The sequence below is a fragment of the Panthera tigris genome, chromosome B2, assembly GCF_018350195.1.
Source record: "Panthera tigris isolate Pti1 chromosome B2, P.tigris_Pti1_mat1.1, whole genome shotgun sequence".
Lineage (NCBI taxonomy): Eukaryota > Metazoa > Chordata > Mammalia > Carnivora > Felidae > Panthera > Panthera tigris.
The window spans coordinates 138,640,367-138,658,793 of NC_056664.1; the positions used below are offsets into that span (position 1 = coordinate 138,640,367).

Here is an 18,427-nt window from a genome sequence, read left to right on the forward strand (position 1 = left end):
AGGCGCCCCAGGTTTTTTTATTTCTAATCCCCAAGTCTTTTCTACCAGGCTAGTGTAAGAACCTAACCAGAGGACAACATTTCCGAGTTGCTTAATAAATGTTAACCGTTTTTGTTTATAAATCATGTTAGCATGAGGTTATCAAATTACCATGATAATGGGGTCTAGGGAAGTAAATATCTTTGGGAAAAGCTTCCTTTTAAAGGTGCTATGTTTGGAGATGATGATTTTTAAGTGTCTAGATGTGAAATAACTGAAAGAAAGAAAAAAAATGCCTCCAGGATTAGAGACTGATTTGAAAAAAGCAAGTAGAAATAAGAGAGAAGAGAAACATGCTTGGATTAAGTGCAGTTCAGGTTAAATTGTGGGCAGGCATCAGTGGCCATAAACAAGAGCGTGCTGAAATTCACTGGGGTCAGGAATGCAGATTTCACAGGGCCCTTGTCAACAGGCAGTTCCAGACCCGCGAGCGTGGATGCCAAGCCTGCTTGTAGCCACAGTGTCGTGTTCTAACTTGGGCTGAGTGGCAGATGGCACGTGGCTAGGACATCGGATGAGGAATCCATTGTCTTCCAGTCAGGCTTCCTGGGCTTCAGTTTTTGTGGGTCCAGTGATTGAAGAGACACCGGGCTTGTCCGTCCCAGAGGTTTAGGAGAAGCCAGACATGGCAGAAGAACTGCGGCAGGGCTTTCTATAAAATACACAATGAATCCGAGGGACATTTTTTTAGTAGTGTCTGTCCTTTGTTTATCACATCTGTCTCTATTTCCTCGTGGTGTCTGAAAACAGGTTGATGAACTTCTGCATATATACGGTTCAACGGCTGATGGTGTTCCCCGGGACAACACATGGGAAGTCCAGACTTATGTTCATTTTCAGGATAATCAAGGAGTTACTGTAACGATCAAGCCAGAACATAGAGTAGAAGATATTTTGACTTTGGCGTGCAAGGTAATGGGTTTGGCTGCAGAACTGTGTCTCCGTAGAAATAATCGTTAATGTTGCCCTCCTATGCCAAAAGATTAACATCTGTTAATCAACATGCTTATTGATAGTCCTGTTTATTAACTTAATTCACATTCTCCTCTTCCGTCTTTTAGCAGAATGAGTTGTTAGGTTATGGCCCCTTGCCTTCGTGAAGAGAACCTGAGCTGTTTTACTGAATTTATATACGCCTTTAGAATTAAATGGAGATGTATTAGAATAATTTTTAACATCTAGAATAATTTTGAAGACGGTTGTTACTGAAATTCCTTAGAGACGCTGCTCTGGAAGAAAGTGGCATAAACTTGGAAGTAGTTTGATTTAATCCTAAACAGTTTTACCGAGTTTCTCCAGACTGAACAAGTAACTTGATACACCATTCCCAGTTGCGGCCTGGAGATTGTCATGAGATGATGTTTCACTCATTATTCAAACTAGGTTTTCCTTCCGAAAAGAACATTTATGCCAAGTCTTAAAACAACTTCTGAGAGAAGACTCCACGTCAGAGCAGGTGTTTTTAATCCACCAGGTGGCGTAGCAGAGCTGAGCTATTTTTAAGGTTTCAGAGAAAATGCCATCAAATACATGGTAAGAAAAAGCATGTAGACTTTGGTAACTCTTTACCAGGTACACAATAGGTGTGGATGATCTTTAATTTATTTATCTTTTAATTTTCTTGCTTTGACTTCAGCCTTAGGATACCATTTATATATGTAGCTTGCATTCTTATGAAAATTAATTTCCTTTCGCTCTGTCATGTAAGGTTTTTATTCAGACAGCCCACAATATTGCTTTATACCCACAACGTCAGTTATGAAGTTCATAAGTCTTCTAGATGCTAGAGGATGCCAGAAGCAGTAGTGGGTCAATTAGATCCAGTTACATAGGCCTGGGATCAATTCCTGAACGAACAGATGAGTGCGTGCATATACCCTTTCCTTTTGAAAAAATTTTGGAGTACGCAATCCTAATTCTGTGATTGTTCACATTTCGCAAATTAGTAATGAGAAACAACTTCAAGCTAGGTGAAACCAATGTATAAAAGGATAGTACTTGCTGAGATGGTAAGATCTATCAGGTGTATATTATTACCATAACTTCTTAAAAGTACATCTCCTGCCTTTAGTGACAAGCAGTGTCATTTAGAGAAAACCTCTTTATTAAAAAAAAATTTACTGTTTGTTTATTTTTGAGAGAGAAAGAGACAGAGTGTGAGTGGGGGAGGGTCAGAGAGAGAGGAAGACACAGAATCCGAACCAGGTCCAGGCTCTGAGCTGTCAGCATAGATCCCGACAAGGGGTTCGAACCCATGAACCGTGAGATCATACCTGAGCCAAAGTCAGACCCTTAACTGACTGAGCCACCCAGGCGCCCGTTTAGAGAAAACATTCTTAAAAATAATGATCTGTGCCTTCTTTCTTTTTTTGCACATTTAAATTTGAACTCTTACATATGGGTTTAAACTCCACAAGCCACATACGGTATCTCCTTCAGGAATTTCCACTTTGATTTTGAACGAACCATGATGAGTTGAGAAAGAACATGCAAAATCTGAGTAGCTGTCATTTTCTTCACAGATGCGGCAGCTGGAACCCAGCCGCTATGGCCTGCAGCTCCGAAGACTAGTAGACGAAAATGTCGAGGACTGCGTCCCTGCGCCGTACGAATGTATGCAAGAGCAGGCAAGTGGTGTGCATTTAGAAAGGCTTTAGAAAGGGAACTTTGAGCCCCATCCATGGCCTCTTGATTTTAGAAGTATGTGGTTGGGGGGGGGGGGAGGGGCGGCGGGGGCGGGTCTTCGTTCGCATTTGGCATCTAGTTTGAAAATCATCGAAGTAAGTCTCCAAGACACCGTGACATTAAATTTTCTGATTTTGTTGTTTTCCTCTTGTAGGTTTATGATGAAATAGAAATCTTTCCCCTAAGCGTTTATGACGTGCAGCTCACGAAGACCGGCAGTGTGTCTGACTTCGGTGAGCCTGGGAACCCCTGTCCGGGAACCCCTGTCCATCCTCGCTTAGTTTGCCCCGGGATCTTGGACCTCATTTTCTAAAATTTATGTTTACGTTTTAGTGTAAACTATGACCGTGGTTTCTGAACTTCCTTTCTCTCCTTTCATCTCTGTTTATTTATATTGGGCTAAAAAGAGAGGCATTAACACTGGGGAAAAATGCCAAAGTAATTAAAAGGAATGATGAGTTTGAAATGATGGTGATTAAGAGTAACAACGAATCTCCTGCGTGCGAGGTGCTGTTCTAGGCTGAGTAACTTCTGATTCACCCCCCCGTGTCTTTGGTCTCAACTTTTTACCTGCCTGGAATGCTGCCCCTCACGGTTCCCCTGCCCCATTTCCTCTTTTCTGTGTAAATCCACCATGCCTTCCAAGAACTAACTGGAGGTCTTAACTTTTTTTTTTTTTAATGTTTGAGACAGAGAGAGAGAGAGAAAAGAGAGTGGGGGAGGGGCGGAGAGAGAGAGAGAGTCCCAAGCAGGCTCTGTACTGACAGCATAGCACAGAGCCTGATGTGGGGCTCGAACCCAAAAACCATGAGATCATGACATGAGCCGAAGTCAAAGTCGGACGCTTAACCAACTGAGCCACCCAGACACCCCCTGAAGCTCTAACTTTCGTAAAGAAGGCTTATCTAATTGCTTTACCTTCAATTTAAAAATTAATAGTCAGTGTTACCCAAGTTACTTTGTAATATTTGATCCTTGCATTTCCATATGTATGTATTTAAACTTGGCTTTGAGCTCCTCATGGACTGTGCTCTTGTCTAAATGTTCATTTCAATATTTTGTTCTGTCTTTTACCATGGGCACTCAATAATTAGACGTGGTCAGTACACATCTCCATAAAAGACTATTTCTTGTTGGATACGTTGATGTAATTTTTCCCCTTGAAACGAATCCACCTGATCAAATTCCAGTCATTATAATATGTTAATGTTTTCTTGTGATTTGTTCTTTGTTGTTTTTTTTTTCTTTTAATTGATATAATGGACATGCTCTTTGTTTCTTAATTTACATAGTCTGTTTGACCAATGCTGTGTTGGTTTTCCCTTTGAAGCCTTCTTAGCATTTTGTCTGTGTTCTTTTGGCCTCCGCTCTACTTTACATGGTGGGTATTTGTGAATCTTTTTTGTGTTTTGAATAACTGAGGGTACTTACAAAGATACCCTTTCATGACCACCATCTGCAAGGCTCTGCCTGAGGCACAGAGGAAACAGGGAAACGTCATTCTTTTTGTTGGCAAAGAACTCACCTTATTCTGGGACCTAGTCAGGGAAACGAGTGCTCCTAACTGTGGAATCCCAGAGAAGGGCAGTCTCCAAGTGCATTCTGAGGAGGAGCTGTCTCACCTGGGTTTTTGCATGTGGTCACATTTAGGGCACGTATGGTATCCATCCAAGTGGTTTTTTACCTACTTAAAATGCCTAACCCCATATAGAGTTGTTTCTTAACAAACATTTTGTATTCGAATTTTATTTATTTCAGTAAGAATATCCTCTGGTTTCAACTTCTAGAAAATTTTTTAAAAAATGTGGTGAAATACACATAACAGAGTTTACCACTGTAACCATTAAGCACGGTTAAAAATGACCATTCAGTGACATTAAATACGTTCACATTGTTGTGCAGCCATTAACATCGTCCATGTTCAGAGCTATTTTCATCTTGCAAAACTGGAACTCTGTACCTATTAAACAATCACTCCCCATTCCTCCTCCCCCGGCCCCTGCCCCCGCCCCCCACCATTCTGCTTTCTGTCTGTATGAATTTGCCCTGAGTACATTATATTAAGTGGAAACCTACAGTATTTGTTCTTTTCTGACCAGCTTATTTCACAGAGCATAACACCCTCCAGGTGTGGCCCTGTTACAGTGTGCAGTGGAATCTCTTTCCTTCTTATGAGTGAATAATTCCTCTGTATGTCTACACTGCGTTTTATTTTCCATTCATCTGGTGGGAGATGGTTGGCTTGTTTTCACCTTTCGGCTATTGCAGATAATGCTGCTCTACACGTGGGTAGATTGTCTCCGCTTTTGAATAGGGTTGTGCGCTCATATTAAACCTTTAGATCTGACACGTTCCCCTTTTCCTGCCCCTGCTAGATAATCTGTGTTTTCAAATTACTTGTGATTTGACTTTCTTGACACTGTGTACTTGTGAGAATAGATGTCCAGGGGAATACTGCTGATTGAGTTGGAGAAATTAATTAGTGTGCTGAATTTAGACTTGTTTTTTTCTCTTCTTTTCACTCCTAGGGTTTGCAGTGACAGCGCAGGTGGACGAGCATCAGCATCTCAGCCGAATATTTATAAGTGACGTTCTCCCTGACGGCTTGGCATATGGAGAAGGTCTGCATGGCACGCGGTGTCTCTGTTCTCTCTTAGTTCAAAACTGTGGAATGCAGTCTGCCTAGGGAAATTTTCTTCTTACAGTTTTGTCAGAAAATGGTTTGTTCTAGAATTAAAAATAAAGTAAACTTAATAGTTTAATTGAAAAAGCATATGTGTAGGGCACCTGGGTGACTTAGTCGGTTGAGCGTCCAACATCGACTCAGGTCACGATCTCACGGTTTGTGAGTTTGAGCCCTGCATCAGGCTCACTGCTGGCAGCACAGAGCCCATTTTAGATCTTCTGTTCCCCCCCTCTCTGCCCCTCCTCCGCTCACACTGTCACATTCAAAAGTGAATAAAACATTTTTAAAAATTAAAAAAAATGCATATGCATATATATGTGCATAGAGTATTTGTGTGTGGGGGGTGTGTTTTGAAAGAGACTACGTACATATACAGAGACAACATATATATGTATACATACACGCACACACACATGCACACACACGCACACAGACACATGCATGTGTACAGACACTTGGAGAAAGAAAGTGGAAGAAAACAAGTGTTATTTCACAGGGCATTTAACATCAGGTAGAGGAACAAAGAGCTTTCCTGGCTGGCTCGTTCGGTAGAGCATGCAACTCTTCATCTTGGGGTTGTGAGTTCAAGCGCCACATTCGGTGTAAAGCTTACTTAACCCCTGCCCCCAGAAAACCCAAAACTGTTCCTCCTCCTCCTTTTTTTTTTTTTTTTTAAATGTTTGTTTATTTTTGAGAAGGGAGGGTGGAGGGGCAGAGAGAAGGGAGGAGAGAGAGAATCCCAAGCAGGCTCTGTGCTGTCATTGCAGAGCCCAATGCGGGGCTCGAACTCACAAATCACGAGATCATGACCTGAGCCGAGGTGACGCTTAACTGACTGAGCCACCCAGGCGCCCCCACAAAACCGTTCCTTCCAACCCCAGTCTTGAGTGGGCTGAAATCTGTTATCAGTGGCATCCACATGCTGTACTCGTCAGCACTTTGTTTGAAGACCTCAGCGGAACGGTCCCTACGGACACATGGCTTGAGCTCGTAGCCGTCCTCCTCCTTCATGTTAAAATATCTCTTCCAGTCATCTCTTTTTTTTCTCCCTCTGTTTCCTCTTGCTTGTTCTCAGGGTTGAGAAAGGGCAACGAAATCATGACCTTAAATGGGGAAGCTGTGTCTGATCTGGACCTTAAGCAGATGGAGACCCTGTTTTCTGAGAAGAGCGTGGGGCTCACTCTCATCGCCCGGCCGCCAGACACAAAAGGAAACTTGTGTTCTTCCCGGTCAGACAGCGACTTGTTCTCAAAGGACCAGAAGAGTCTGCTGCCCCCTCCAAACCAGTCCCAGCTTCTGGAGGAATTCCTGAATAACTTTAAAAAGAATACAACCAATGGTAAGGCTCTGTTCCTCTCCCTTTCTTCATTGCTGCTATCAACAGTTGATATTTTGAAGCTGTAATTTTGCTTGCAAACTTAGGTTATTTAGGTGTTCGAAGAGTGTTTTGTCACTTGTTAGGGGGGCACAGATGCCAACCAAGTAGATTTAATAAAAATTCCATGCATTGTAGAAATTGGAACACTTTCACGAAAAAGAAAACAAATTTCTGCACAAAATAATATTCTTTAAAATCGCAGAACCTTTAAAAATCACCCACAGTGTTTTGTATTGTAATTGCTCTGTGATTGCAGATAAACAAAAGCCAACATAAATGCCAAAGTTGATTTTCTATTCAGTTGACTCTAAGGCAAAAACATTCTGCAGCAATCTCTTAGGTTCTTAGAAGAGTTGATACGATTTAATTCTCTGTCTCTTTTGTTAAGTACTGTTTTCTCAGTAAACTGCAAACTTTTTTTTTTAAAGGTTAAATTTTTTTTTTAATGTTTACTTTTGAGAGAGAGAGAGCGAGCCTGAGCAGGGGAAGGGCAGAGAGAGAGGGAGACACAGAATCTGAAGCACAGAATCCGAGCTGTCGGCACATAGCCTGATGCGGCGCTCGAACCCACGAACAGCGAGATCGTGACCTAAGTGGAAGTCAGACGCTTAACTGACTGAGCCACCCAGGTGCCCCTAAACTGCAAACTTTTAATGTAGGCCATAAATTTTAAAATTTTGCCAACGCTTAAAAATGAAAAGCTGTATGCCAGCTTATTTTTCTAAAGGTAAAATTTCCATATGAGGAATTAATCTGAAGGTGTGGATTTCTGAGCTTATTATTCATGCGTACTTCATATGTTGCAGGCAAGTAAGTCAGAGGCTCCAGCTAATACTGAAAACCTGTAGTTTCCCTTTGTATTCCTGGGGGAAGCTGGTCAAGCCCCCACACAAGACTGAGCATAGGGTCTTTATTGTTATGTGCACACAAGGGAGTTTTTATTCTTAATTGCGGTGATAACAGATTTCCGACTGACATCTCTGCATGATTACCAGAAATGAATGAAAAACACAAAAAGAGGAGTTGTTCAGATTTAATTATAAAGCAAGTTTATTAGGTCATTTTTGGAACTAAAAAAATCAGATGTAAGATTTGTGATTCAATAAGGTGTAGAGTGCTTTCTCCTCCTCTCTTGGGACTGTACTCCAATTTAAAATGCCATTAAATTGACTCTTGGCATACAAAAACGGGTGTCATAAAGCAAAAACCATGATGGAACTAATTAATTACTTGGTTATATTAGGGCCATCACTCAGTGACCCTGGGCTGTGTTACAGGCCTGAGTGTTCTGTATAACACATGCCTATGTCCGTTCATTGGATTCATTATTCTTAAGGGATACGTTCACTGCCTGTTATATCTCTATGTATTTTATCATAATAAGAAATCATTGCAGAGTCTGTAGCACTTTTGGTACTGTAAGAATAAATTTCTATAGAAAGCAGTGTAAGTGGCAAATTTACTTTTTTTTTTTTTTAAATAGTAATGATCAAGCAGATCAGCTAAACTTATTTATTACCCCATTTGTTTGTTTTGTGCAGAAACAGTACAAAGAGGTCCTAGGTCAGAAAGCCGTTGTATTATTTATCCCAGGGAGCCATTCTAACGCTCGAAGCCTTTCTGACTTCCCTAAGGGATACCGATGTCTGTGTATACACGTGGCTCAGCTGGTCAGACTGGTCGTGCTTCTCCACAGCTGGTCTTCTTCCAGGTCCCTCCACAGCCACAGTACGTCCATCTGCTCGTCCGTCCCAAGACGGTGCTCTCCTGCCATCCGGGGAGAGCCCCCTGACCCCTCCCTGGTTTCCTGGGAGACCCTGTGTCCAGCGGGGCTGAATCGTCCTCCCCAGGATCCCGCCACCTCCCTGTGCCTGGGCTTTTGCTGTCTCTGTCCCTTACTGTTCCACAATAACGTGTTTATGTTGGAAACAGAACAGCCATAATGGGCTGCTTCCCCAAACACTTGGCAAATTTATTTGCCTTCTTCATTTTCTTCTTTTTTTTTTTAAGTCTATTTATTTTGAGAGAGTCAGTGTGAGTGGGGAGGGGCAGAAAGAGAGGGAGAGAGAGAATCCCAAGCAGGCTCCGTGCTGCCAGGGCAGAGCCCTGTGTGGGGCTGGAACTCACGAAACCGAGAGATGATCTGAGCTGAAGCCAAGAGTTGGACGCTTAACCGACCGAGCCACCCAGGCGCCCCTATTTACTTTTTTGAAGTAGTTGTGTAGCTTATAAAGAAAGAAGATGCCTGTGAGTGAGCATCTCAAAAGGAAATCTGTGTGTGTTTAAGGATGGGGAGAAAGAAACTAAGGGGTAGGTGCGGGGTGGGGAATTGGAAGAGGAAAAGACCGAGTCCCTCATTTGTGCACCGTATCATGGTTATACTCGGGAGCCTGCATTTGTGAAGTGGGAGGTGGGATGGGGTGGTGGCAGGCACGCAGCCTCTGAGTCAGACCTGGATTCGAGTCCTGGCTGCGCTTGCCGGTTGTGCGACCGTGGGCGCAGGTGGGTAGCCAGACGCGCTGGCTTCCTTACCCACCGTGGGGACAGTCCTGAGGTGCGGACCAGTTCTTCAGGTGGTCCCTGAGGAATTGAGCCCCACTTGCATGTAGCAACCTCATTTGCACACCATTTATGGGATTTCTCCCCTCTGGTCTCACCTTCCCTGTTCCCTCACTTGGGCCTCTTGGGATCACCTTCCAAATGAACTTGTAAACCCCTGCCCTTGGCTTGGACTCTGCTTCCGGGGGAGCCCGTACTGAAGACATTGAACCTTGATTTATCATCTATCTGGAAGACAAGCTTTCACCCCTCAGCCGAATGGGTCACCATGAGGGAGTCCACATCTGTGTGTGTCCAGCCCGGCTCCTTACGTGGCAGGAATTCCAAACATGGTCTCCTCTTCCCTCTCCTATGTAGCTTCATGTTTTATTTAAAATTACCCTAGGGGCGCCTGGGTGGCTCAGTCGGTTAAGCGTCTGACTTCAGCTCAGGTCACCATCTTGCGGTCCGTGAGTTCGAGCCCCGCGTCGGGCTCTGGGCTGATGGCTCAGAGCCTGGAGCCTGCTTCCGATTCTGTGTCTCCCTCTCTCTCTGTCCCTCCCCCGTTCATGCTCTGTCTCTCTCTGTCTCAAAAATAAATAAACGTTAAAAAAAAAGTAAATAAAATTACCCTGTTGTCCTTTGGCCATCGAATTAGAAAAAGGTAGTCCCATTTTCTTGCTAAAAAAAAATTAAAAATTACACAAAGGAAACAACTTAAATGACTTTGATAAGCAATTTTTATATAATTTTGAGTTATAGTTAGGAGTGGGCATCTCAGAGTCTGCCTTTCCCCCAGTTTCATGTTCCCTTGGCATTACCCGAAGGCAGCCCAATACTTGAAAAGAAGGAAGATTTTCCCATTTTGTTTTCCTCTACCTGTTAATTAAAAGAAACAAACAAACAAAATATCAAAAAAAAAAAAAACAAACAAACCCCAAAACCCAGCTGGTGCTCTGGAAGGGAAGACCTGTCTTTGTTGTTGTTGTTTAGAAACGTAAGAATATCAGAAGAAGTTGTTGAGCTGTTGTTTTGGTCCTATCTTGACTTTCCGTGAGGAATGTTTACTGACCCCATATTGGGTGTTCAAAATGTGTGAGGCCCTGGGGACAAGCCACATTGAGTTTAGGGCTTTTGGTCTGCTTTTGGTTTGCTTAGGTATCCAGAAATTTATCTTTTTTAGCTTTAGTCTCTTGATCAGGTTAGAGCAAACAAAACAAAACCCTTTATTCTTCACGTACCTGACTGAAGAAAAGTGCTGGCCACAGTAGCAGATCCTGAGGAACCAGGGCAGTGATTGTAGCTCGCTGTTCAGCATCTTTGCTTTTCTAGAAAAGAAGCATCCTGCTGGTGTTTAGGGCTCGTTGGTATGTATGAAGTTGAGGAAAATGGTTCCCAGGCTTTGTGATGCTTAAGGCTCACCTGATGAACTTGAAATGCACATTCCTGGGTCTGGCTGTCCGCTTCCTTCCGAAGTCTGGGGTACGTGAGCTTCCTTGTTAAGTGGGCTCATTCACACTGCGCTGGGGCCATTAGTCTAAAGGAGGCAGGTCTCTACCTGAGAGGTAGGACCTACCTTTTCTCGAACCCTTGTGTGCCAAGGGTTTGGGGATGAAATGAGATAATATGAGTGAAGTTCTCAGCAAATGATAGCTGCTGTGTTTGTGTGGTGTTCTCTCAATGAGGGTTATGCTCCCCAAACCACCACCGCTGTCCTAAGTGGCTCAGGATGCGGCAAGTTGACTTGTTAGCTCGAGTGTTCTGCAGCCCACTCTCCGGAGACACTGGCCCGTTCAGCCAGCTGAGTACACCGAGAAGCAAAGAACCTCGCAGAGTCACTGGCTTGGCTGTGATCTTCCTGTGATCCTCTGTGAAGAGTGGAGTAGAGAGGAACGCATCGAGAATTGATGAGCATTCAATATTAAGTTCCTTGGTTTCCTTAGAATGGATGACCATTTGATCCCTGCTTTTAAGGGTTTGAATTTCTGTTCGGCTCACCCACAGTGGAAAGAGAGGAAATGTATATATAGGCTGTGTTTGACTTTGAGCAGAAAAGTCCTCTGTAAAGACTTATTACAGAGAGGTTAATTTTGCCACCGGAATCCCCCAAAGAGGCTGGTGTTAGTTTTGAGCCAACAAGGCTGCCATTGAGTGAGTTCGGTGTGCCAGCCCTCATCACACCAGGTTCCTGTTAATGCCATTTTTGTGGTTTATGTGGAAAATCCTTTTCTGGGGTATACCATCTTTTGAGAAATTCCAACAGCTTTTAAGAGAGTCTCCTTGGGCATAGAGTTCCTGAAGAAAGTCTTTCTGTCAACACCAAGCTTGTTGTGGCATTAACGTGGTCTCTGTCCATAAACAGCGATTAACACTGTGCTGTGAAGGTCCAGGTATATTTAACAGGAGCCAAATAAAGACCTGTCTTCCTGCTCCCGCTTTGACAATATCAGCCCAGCGGTGCTTATCCGATGATGAAGGTAGTTGAAGCCTAAGGTTCTTTTTTTTTTTTTTTTTAATTCCTCACCCAGCTTTGAATCAGTCTCTTTCTAAAATTGATGTATGAGTAGTGTAGGTCACACTACCAGAAGCCACTTAGATGCATATTTGCTCTTTGGAAGGAATTGCTCCTGGGACTGAACGTGCCCCTTCTACAGCTTTCCACCAGCAGAGGAATTCCAGAGCCAGCTCTGATGTGGCAAACCCACTAATTTCCTGTTTATGAGGATGAGGGCACTTGGGCTTCCATAGCCTGGTATAGGATGACGAACAGCGCTTAGCCCAGGGAATGCTCTGTTTGTGCGTGAAACTGCTGTTACTGAGTCTGGCTGGCTGACACCCCAGATCCCCAGATGTAAAAGCTTAGGAGTTCCTAAAGATGTCTGGTGCATTAAAATTTTGTTTAAAAAAATGAGTGAGAAATATACCACTTTTACCAGGACACAGAGAACTTTGGTATCAGAAATCTTTGTTCCTTATAATGGTGCCAACGGTCGTTTTCCGTTTCATCAGTGGAAGTGAGCATGTGGATTTCTGAGCAGAGGAGGGAACTGTGGTCCCTAGATACTAATTCTTGTATAAAACAGTGTTGTAGGGGAATATGGTCCCCTTTTTCTTCGTCCTCCATTCACTTGTTTATTTAACAACTAGACAACGCTCTGCTAAATGTTGCAGGTACATAAAGATGAATTAGTCATTGTTTTCTATCCTCAAGAAGCTTATAGTTGAGTGGGAAAAGTAAAACACTTGTGAATAATAATTCACTGTTTAGGAAAAGAAAATTTTCAATAAAGAGTTAGAAGTTCAGCTCAAGTAGAATTCTCACTGATGTTTTTGTTTCTTTTGAGCAAAGAGTCCAAAACAGAGGCATGCAAAATTGGAGAAAGCTTAGCATTTGCTCTGAGCACTGCCGATGGACAGTTACCAATTGGGAGGTGTGTGGCATGGGGTCCGGGGGACATTTCACGTACAGCATGCAACCTGGGACCCAGACCGTTTGTAGAGGTCACCTCGCTAGTGTGTGAGCAGGAAATAAAACTGGAAAGTCTTTTGGGGATTGTAGAAAACCCTAAATTTCAGGAATTTATAACATGTCATGGCCTGTGTCTGAAAAACCTGGTGACTATTGCATTAATTACTCCTGCCTTGTATAAAATGCAGAGGATTTGTCTGGTCACTTTATGACCACTAATGCACAGCTTGAAACGCTTCTGGGTAGATACTCTGCCCCTTGCATATCTGCTTTATTATTCTATGACTATGGTTTCATTCCTTTGGGTCTTAAAGTATTGTTTTTAACGGCCACAAGCCCCTTGCAAAATAAATACTCAAATGAATGTTTTTTGGGGGGAGAGGGGGAAAGAATGAATAAATGAATTATCATAGGTGTCCTATAGAACCACAGTGTGCCTCAGCACATGAAGCCGTGGCCAGGAATGGTATGGTCCTCACAGGTGTCGTTAGGGGCGTGGCGGGAGGAGCCATGCTCTGCTGGCTTGTGGTAGGGAGGGTGCTGGTTAGGAGATGCCCTGCAGCATGGAGGATGAGGCCATCTCGGGACTGAGGGAGAAGCTGGTAAGTGAAGTTTGCCAGCAGTGTGAGTTAAAAACCAGTCCTAGGTTATCTCTGCTAACCTTAAATACAAATTCCTCTTTCAGGTAAAAATTGACAGAATTTCTCTAAAGAACACTGTATGAAATTTCTGTGGGATATGTCACTTTTAATAGGCATTTGAGAGTTTGGGATGACTGGATCGAATATAGTCTCCTGTGCCCGTGCAGTGAGCCGGGGTGCTATGCAATAGTGCTTCTGGGAAGCCGTTAGGTGGTGTTGGAAAGAGGAAACTCTATAGCCTGTTACGTAAAAGAAGAAAAAGATCTGACTGTTCCCGTGGATATGATGACTACTGACGGCTAGACGATGCCTGTCTGCATTTCTGTGTTTGCGCTTTGCGTTGGGTTTAAAGATGAATTGTGTTCCTGACCTTCTTCTTCCTTGGGCAGGAATTGAGACCATCTGGAAGGACCATGTAGGGATATCTCCTTTTTAGTTTTCACTTTTGGAGACAGCTATATTGTGACTGTATCTCTAATTGTTCGGATTGGTAATACACGTGCCTTGTACGAAATTCCAGCAGTATGAAGGGTTACACAGTCCGAGCCGTGTAGGGAAGTGGTTAAGAGCGTGGACACTAGGCAGACGACCTGGGTTCAGTCTTGGTTCCAGGGTTGCCCCCTTACCAGCTGTGTGATCTTGGTTGGACAAGCCACTTAATTGGTCTGTGCTTAGTTTTTGCAACTGTAATACAGTCTAGGATCTTTATGGGATTCATGAGCTAATTTTTGGAAAGAACTAGATTGTGCCTGGCACACAGTGAAGGCCACATAAGTGTTTGTTAACTAAATAACATAGATGAACTTCTCCCACTCTGTCCTTAGTCACCCATTTTGTCTCCCAGAGGTAACCGTTGGTCTTAGTTTCTTTCTCATTCTGGTCTGGAGACGCTTAAATGTTGGGGGATATGGTGGGGTATTTTTCTGCTCTGTTTTATTACATTATCTTTGTACATGGCTATGTGACTATAGCAAAAGAAGTTACATGGCAAAAGAAACTTCAAAGATGTGATTAAATTAAGGATCATGAGATGGGGACGTTATCCTGGATTATACGCATGGGCCCAGTGAAAGAGAGAGGCTCGAGAGTCAGAATTGGAGATGTGAGGACATAAGCAGATTAGAGTGATGTGGGCCTGGGAGCCAAATAATGCATGCAGCTTCTCGAATTAGCAGAGGCATGGGAACAGATTCTCCCTTAGAGCCTCCAGATGGAATGCAGCCCAGCTGCCCATTTTAGTCTTCTGACCACCAGAACTGTAAGATAATAAATTTGAGTTAAAGTGTCAAGCACTGTGTTTGATGGAGCAGGTACAAAAATAAAGAACCACGGTCCTACTGAGGCTGCTACAGTGGGGGAGGAGCGGATGTGCCGACAGACCACAAGCACAATCCGCCAGAGTAATAGCTGTAGTCCTGCAGCTCCTAAACTTGTTGGTCTTCAGGTCCTCAACTCTAGAAAATCGTCAAGGACCCCAGAGAGCTATTGTTATGCAGATTTTGTCTATCAATGTTTATTATGTTAGACATTTAAAAAATAGTTATTAAAATTTATTTTAAAGTAAGAATAATGAATCTACTTCACATTAACATGATGAGCATATTTTTAGTGAACTGGCCTCCAGACCAAAAAAGAAAAAAAAAAAGATCAGAAGAATAGTTTTGTTTTACATTTTTGCAGTCTCTTCACTGGGTGTCCTACTAGAATACAGCTGGCTTTTAGGTCAGCTTCTGTGTTTCAGCCTATTGCAGTGTTTGTTTTCATGAAAGCGATGTGAAGAAAATTCAGTCCCACACAGATACATAGTTGCAAAAGAGGTATTTTAATAATCTTTCAGATAATTGTGGATATCCTTCTTTAATATTACACCAAAACTCAACAAGTGGTCAGTCCTTCAAAGTGAGTTGCAATGTGGGGTCTGAAACATAAATGGTGGACTTTTCTACTTGCTCCTATTAAAATCCATTGGCTTTACACTTTGAATGGATCTTTTAATCATGTGATTTTGTAACATGCAATAGCTACTTGGAAAATATTAGGTTGCTAGGTTATTTAGGTCTTTCAAATATGGACATTTCACTGTACAACATTAAAATCACATTAATATCACCACCAGTTTCCTGTGGAAAAGCCTTGATGTATTGGAAAGCTATCAAGGTCACAGTGGTAAACACAAGTTTTCCCAGATTTGAAGTTTTGCTAGAAAGTTGGAGTTCTATCTATAATAGTCATGTTTTTTCTTGGAAGTGATAGGCTCTTTTTTTTTTTTTCATTTTATTTATTTAAAACAATTTTTTTAATGTTTATTCATTTTTAAGAGACATACGGTGTGAGTGGGGGATGGGCTGAGAGAGAGAGAGAGAGAGAGAGAGAGAGAGAGAATCCAAAGCAGGCTCCAGGCTCTGAGCTGTCAGCACAGAGCCCGACACGGGCTCGAACCTACAAATTGTGAGATCATGACCTGAGCCGAAGTAGGACACTTAAGCAACTGAGCCACCCAGGTGCTCCTCATTTTATTTATTTACTTATTGAGAGAGCACTTGTGTGCAGGTGGGGGAAAGGCGGGGCAGGGTGGGGGGGAGAGAGAGAGAGAAAGAGGGAAGGAGAGAGAGAGGGGATCTTAAGTAGACTCCATGCTCATTGTGGAACTCCACATGGGGCTCCATCTCACAACTATGAGATTATGACCTGAGCCAAAATCAGGAGTTGGACACTTAACTGACTTAGCCACTCAGGTGCCCTCACTTTGTTCATTTTAAAGAAAATATTTTGTCAGTTATTTTTTTTGAGTAAACATAGTTTTATAGAAAACAAACAAAAAACACAACTTGTTCAGCTTGCAACCCAGTGGTGTGAGTGCATTTTCTTGGAACAGCCGTGGCAGAGAGCCATATGGATACTTCCCAAACGTGTTCCCAAGTGTTGAATTTTGGTAAAAATCAGCCATTTTTTCTGCTTCATTGAGGACATTTTTTGTTTATTTATTTTTGAGGCAGAGAGAGAGTGCAAGCAGGGGAGGGGCACGAACTGTGAGATCATGACCTGAACTGAAACCAGGAGTCGAACGTTTAACTGACTTAGCCATCCGGGCACTCCAGAACATTCTTAATGGATGCTGGCGTGTTCCCTGATGTAAGCATGGGGTAACGGCGTCAGTGGTGACCAGTACGGTTGTTGCCGCTGCTCTGACACGTGCTGTGCCACTAGAAGGTCCACCCACGACTGTCTTGTGCCGCCATTGCAGATGTCCTCAGAAAAAGGCAAGTGACGGCATTTTTATGAAAATCATCTTGAACTTGCAGACCATTTGCAAGGGTCTCAGTGACCCCCAGGAGTCTACAGACTACACTCTGAGAAGCGCTGTTAGTGTACATAAGGGGCAGCGATAACTCATGTTCTAGGTTCTCAGGGCCACTTCTGAGGGAGGGTCTCACTTGTGTTAAACCTGGAGAAAGCAGTGCATTCTGGGTACAGAGAAGTGGCAGAGGGTGGGGGTCAGGGTCTGGCTGTGGCAGATGCGGGAGTCATTCACGGTTTTTGGACAGTAACGTATGAACGGGGGAGGTGGAGAAGATAGGACTGGGGAAGGCCACGTCACAAAGGGTCTTGTGTGCCAGGCAGGGAAGGCCTGGTGACGAGGAGCCAGGGGGAGGGGAGCGCAGGTGCACTGAAGCTGCTGATGGCCCAGCTGAGAAATGATACCGGTGTGGGCCAGGCTGGGATGGGGTTGAGGAGTGGGGGGCACTGTGGTGGCGAGACGGTCCCCGGGCTTCCCTCCACTTAGGTTGGCAGGGGTCATTGTCCTTCCTCAGCACAGGGTCTTTTGTATTTTATCACTAGTAAGTCACCAGACACGTAAGAGGAGCCACTCAATAAATATTTTGCTCAATCATAGGAATGAATGAATCAAGGATATAGGAATGACAGGACTTTAAGCTTTAAAAAATTTTTAAAAAATGGGGCGCCTGGGTGGCTCGGTTCGTTAAGTGTCCGACTTCGGCTCAGGTCATGATTTCGCGGTTCAGAGTTCGAGCCCCGCATCGGGCTCTGTGCTGACAGCTCAGAGCCTGGAGCCTGCTTGGGATTCTGTGTCTCCGTCTTTTTCTGCCCCTCCCCTGCTCGTGTTCTGTCTTTCTCTCTCTCAAAAATAAAACAAACAAAAGAAAACAAAACAAAACAAAACCCTCGAAGGTCTTGCATTTCCAATACTGATTTTTCAACAAGATGCTAATACTTAACATTATACCTTAAAATGTGGTTTAAAGTGCAGAAAATACACCTCATAGCTAAGAAGGGAATCATGGCTTTGTTCAGGAGGCCGAGTTTGTGGCGGAAAGAATTTGACTTTGAAAAAACATTTTTCCATGAAGTTGGCAAATGAACCATGATGCTTGATTTTAATTTTGATCCTGAATTCAAACACAAAAGTTGTCCATGATGTGAGACTTGCCGTTTTCTACCCCCCACCGCGGTGAGTACTCCTTACTCATGAGAGTGTCCGAGGCCAAGTGGAGAAACCTGGGGTCTCTTTTTTTAACTTTGCTTTAATTTACTCATTGAACAAATAAATTTGGTGGCTGCCTGTTCTGTGTCAGGCGCTGTTTTAGAAGTGCTGGAGATACAGCAGTGAACACAACAGGTAAAAACTCCTTGAGCACACGGAGCTTATATTTCAGTGTGTGGAAATGGATATAAGCAGTAAACGTAAGTAGATGATATGGTGTACGAACAGGTGATAAGTGTGATGGAAAACAAATAGATCAGGGGAGGCGGGACCAGGAGTAGAGATGGGGGCAGGTTGCAGTTGTAAATAGGGCACCGGTCGTTGTCGGTGAGACGGAGGCATTGGAACAGGCTTGGAGGTGACGGATGGAGCCTTGGGGGCATCTGGAAGCAAAGCTTTCCAGGTGGAGGAACAACCACAGGTGCCCCAAGATGGGGATGTAGGTGGCATGTTTAAGGCAAATAGCCCAGCGTCCCTGGGTAAGAGA

General features: G+C 43.5%; 1 protein-coding gene across 1 annotated transcript in view; it reads left to right on the plus strand.

Annotated features, from left to right (window-relative positions):
- The window catches only part of TIAM2 (TIAM Rac1 associated GEF 2), a 188,576-nt gene that overhangs the window by 120,581 nt on the left and 49,568 nt on the right, over positions 1 to 18,427 (plus strand). The window contains 5 exon segments of the mRNA XM_042987371.1: positions 790 to 951; positions 2,562 to 2,666; positions 2,879 to 2,957; positions 5,253 to 5,345; positions 6,486 to 6,749. Of these exon segments, the coding sequence (XP_042843305.1) occupies positions 790 to 951; positions 2,562 to 2,666; positions 2,879 to 2,957; positions 5,253 to 5,345; positions 6,486 to 6,749 (703 nt within the window).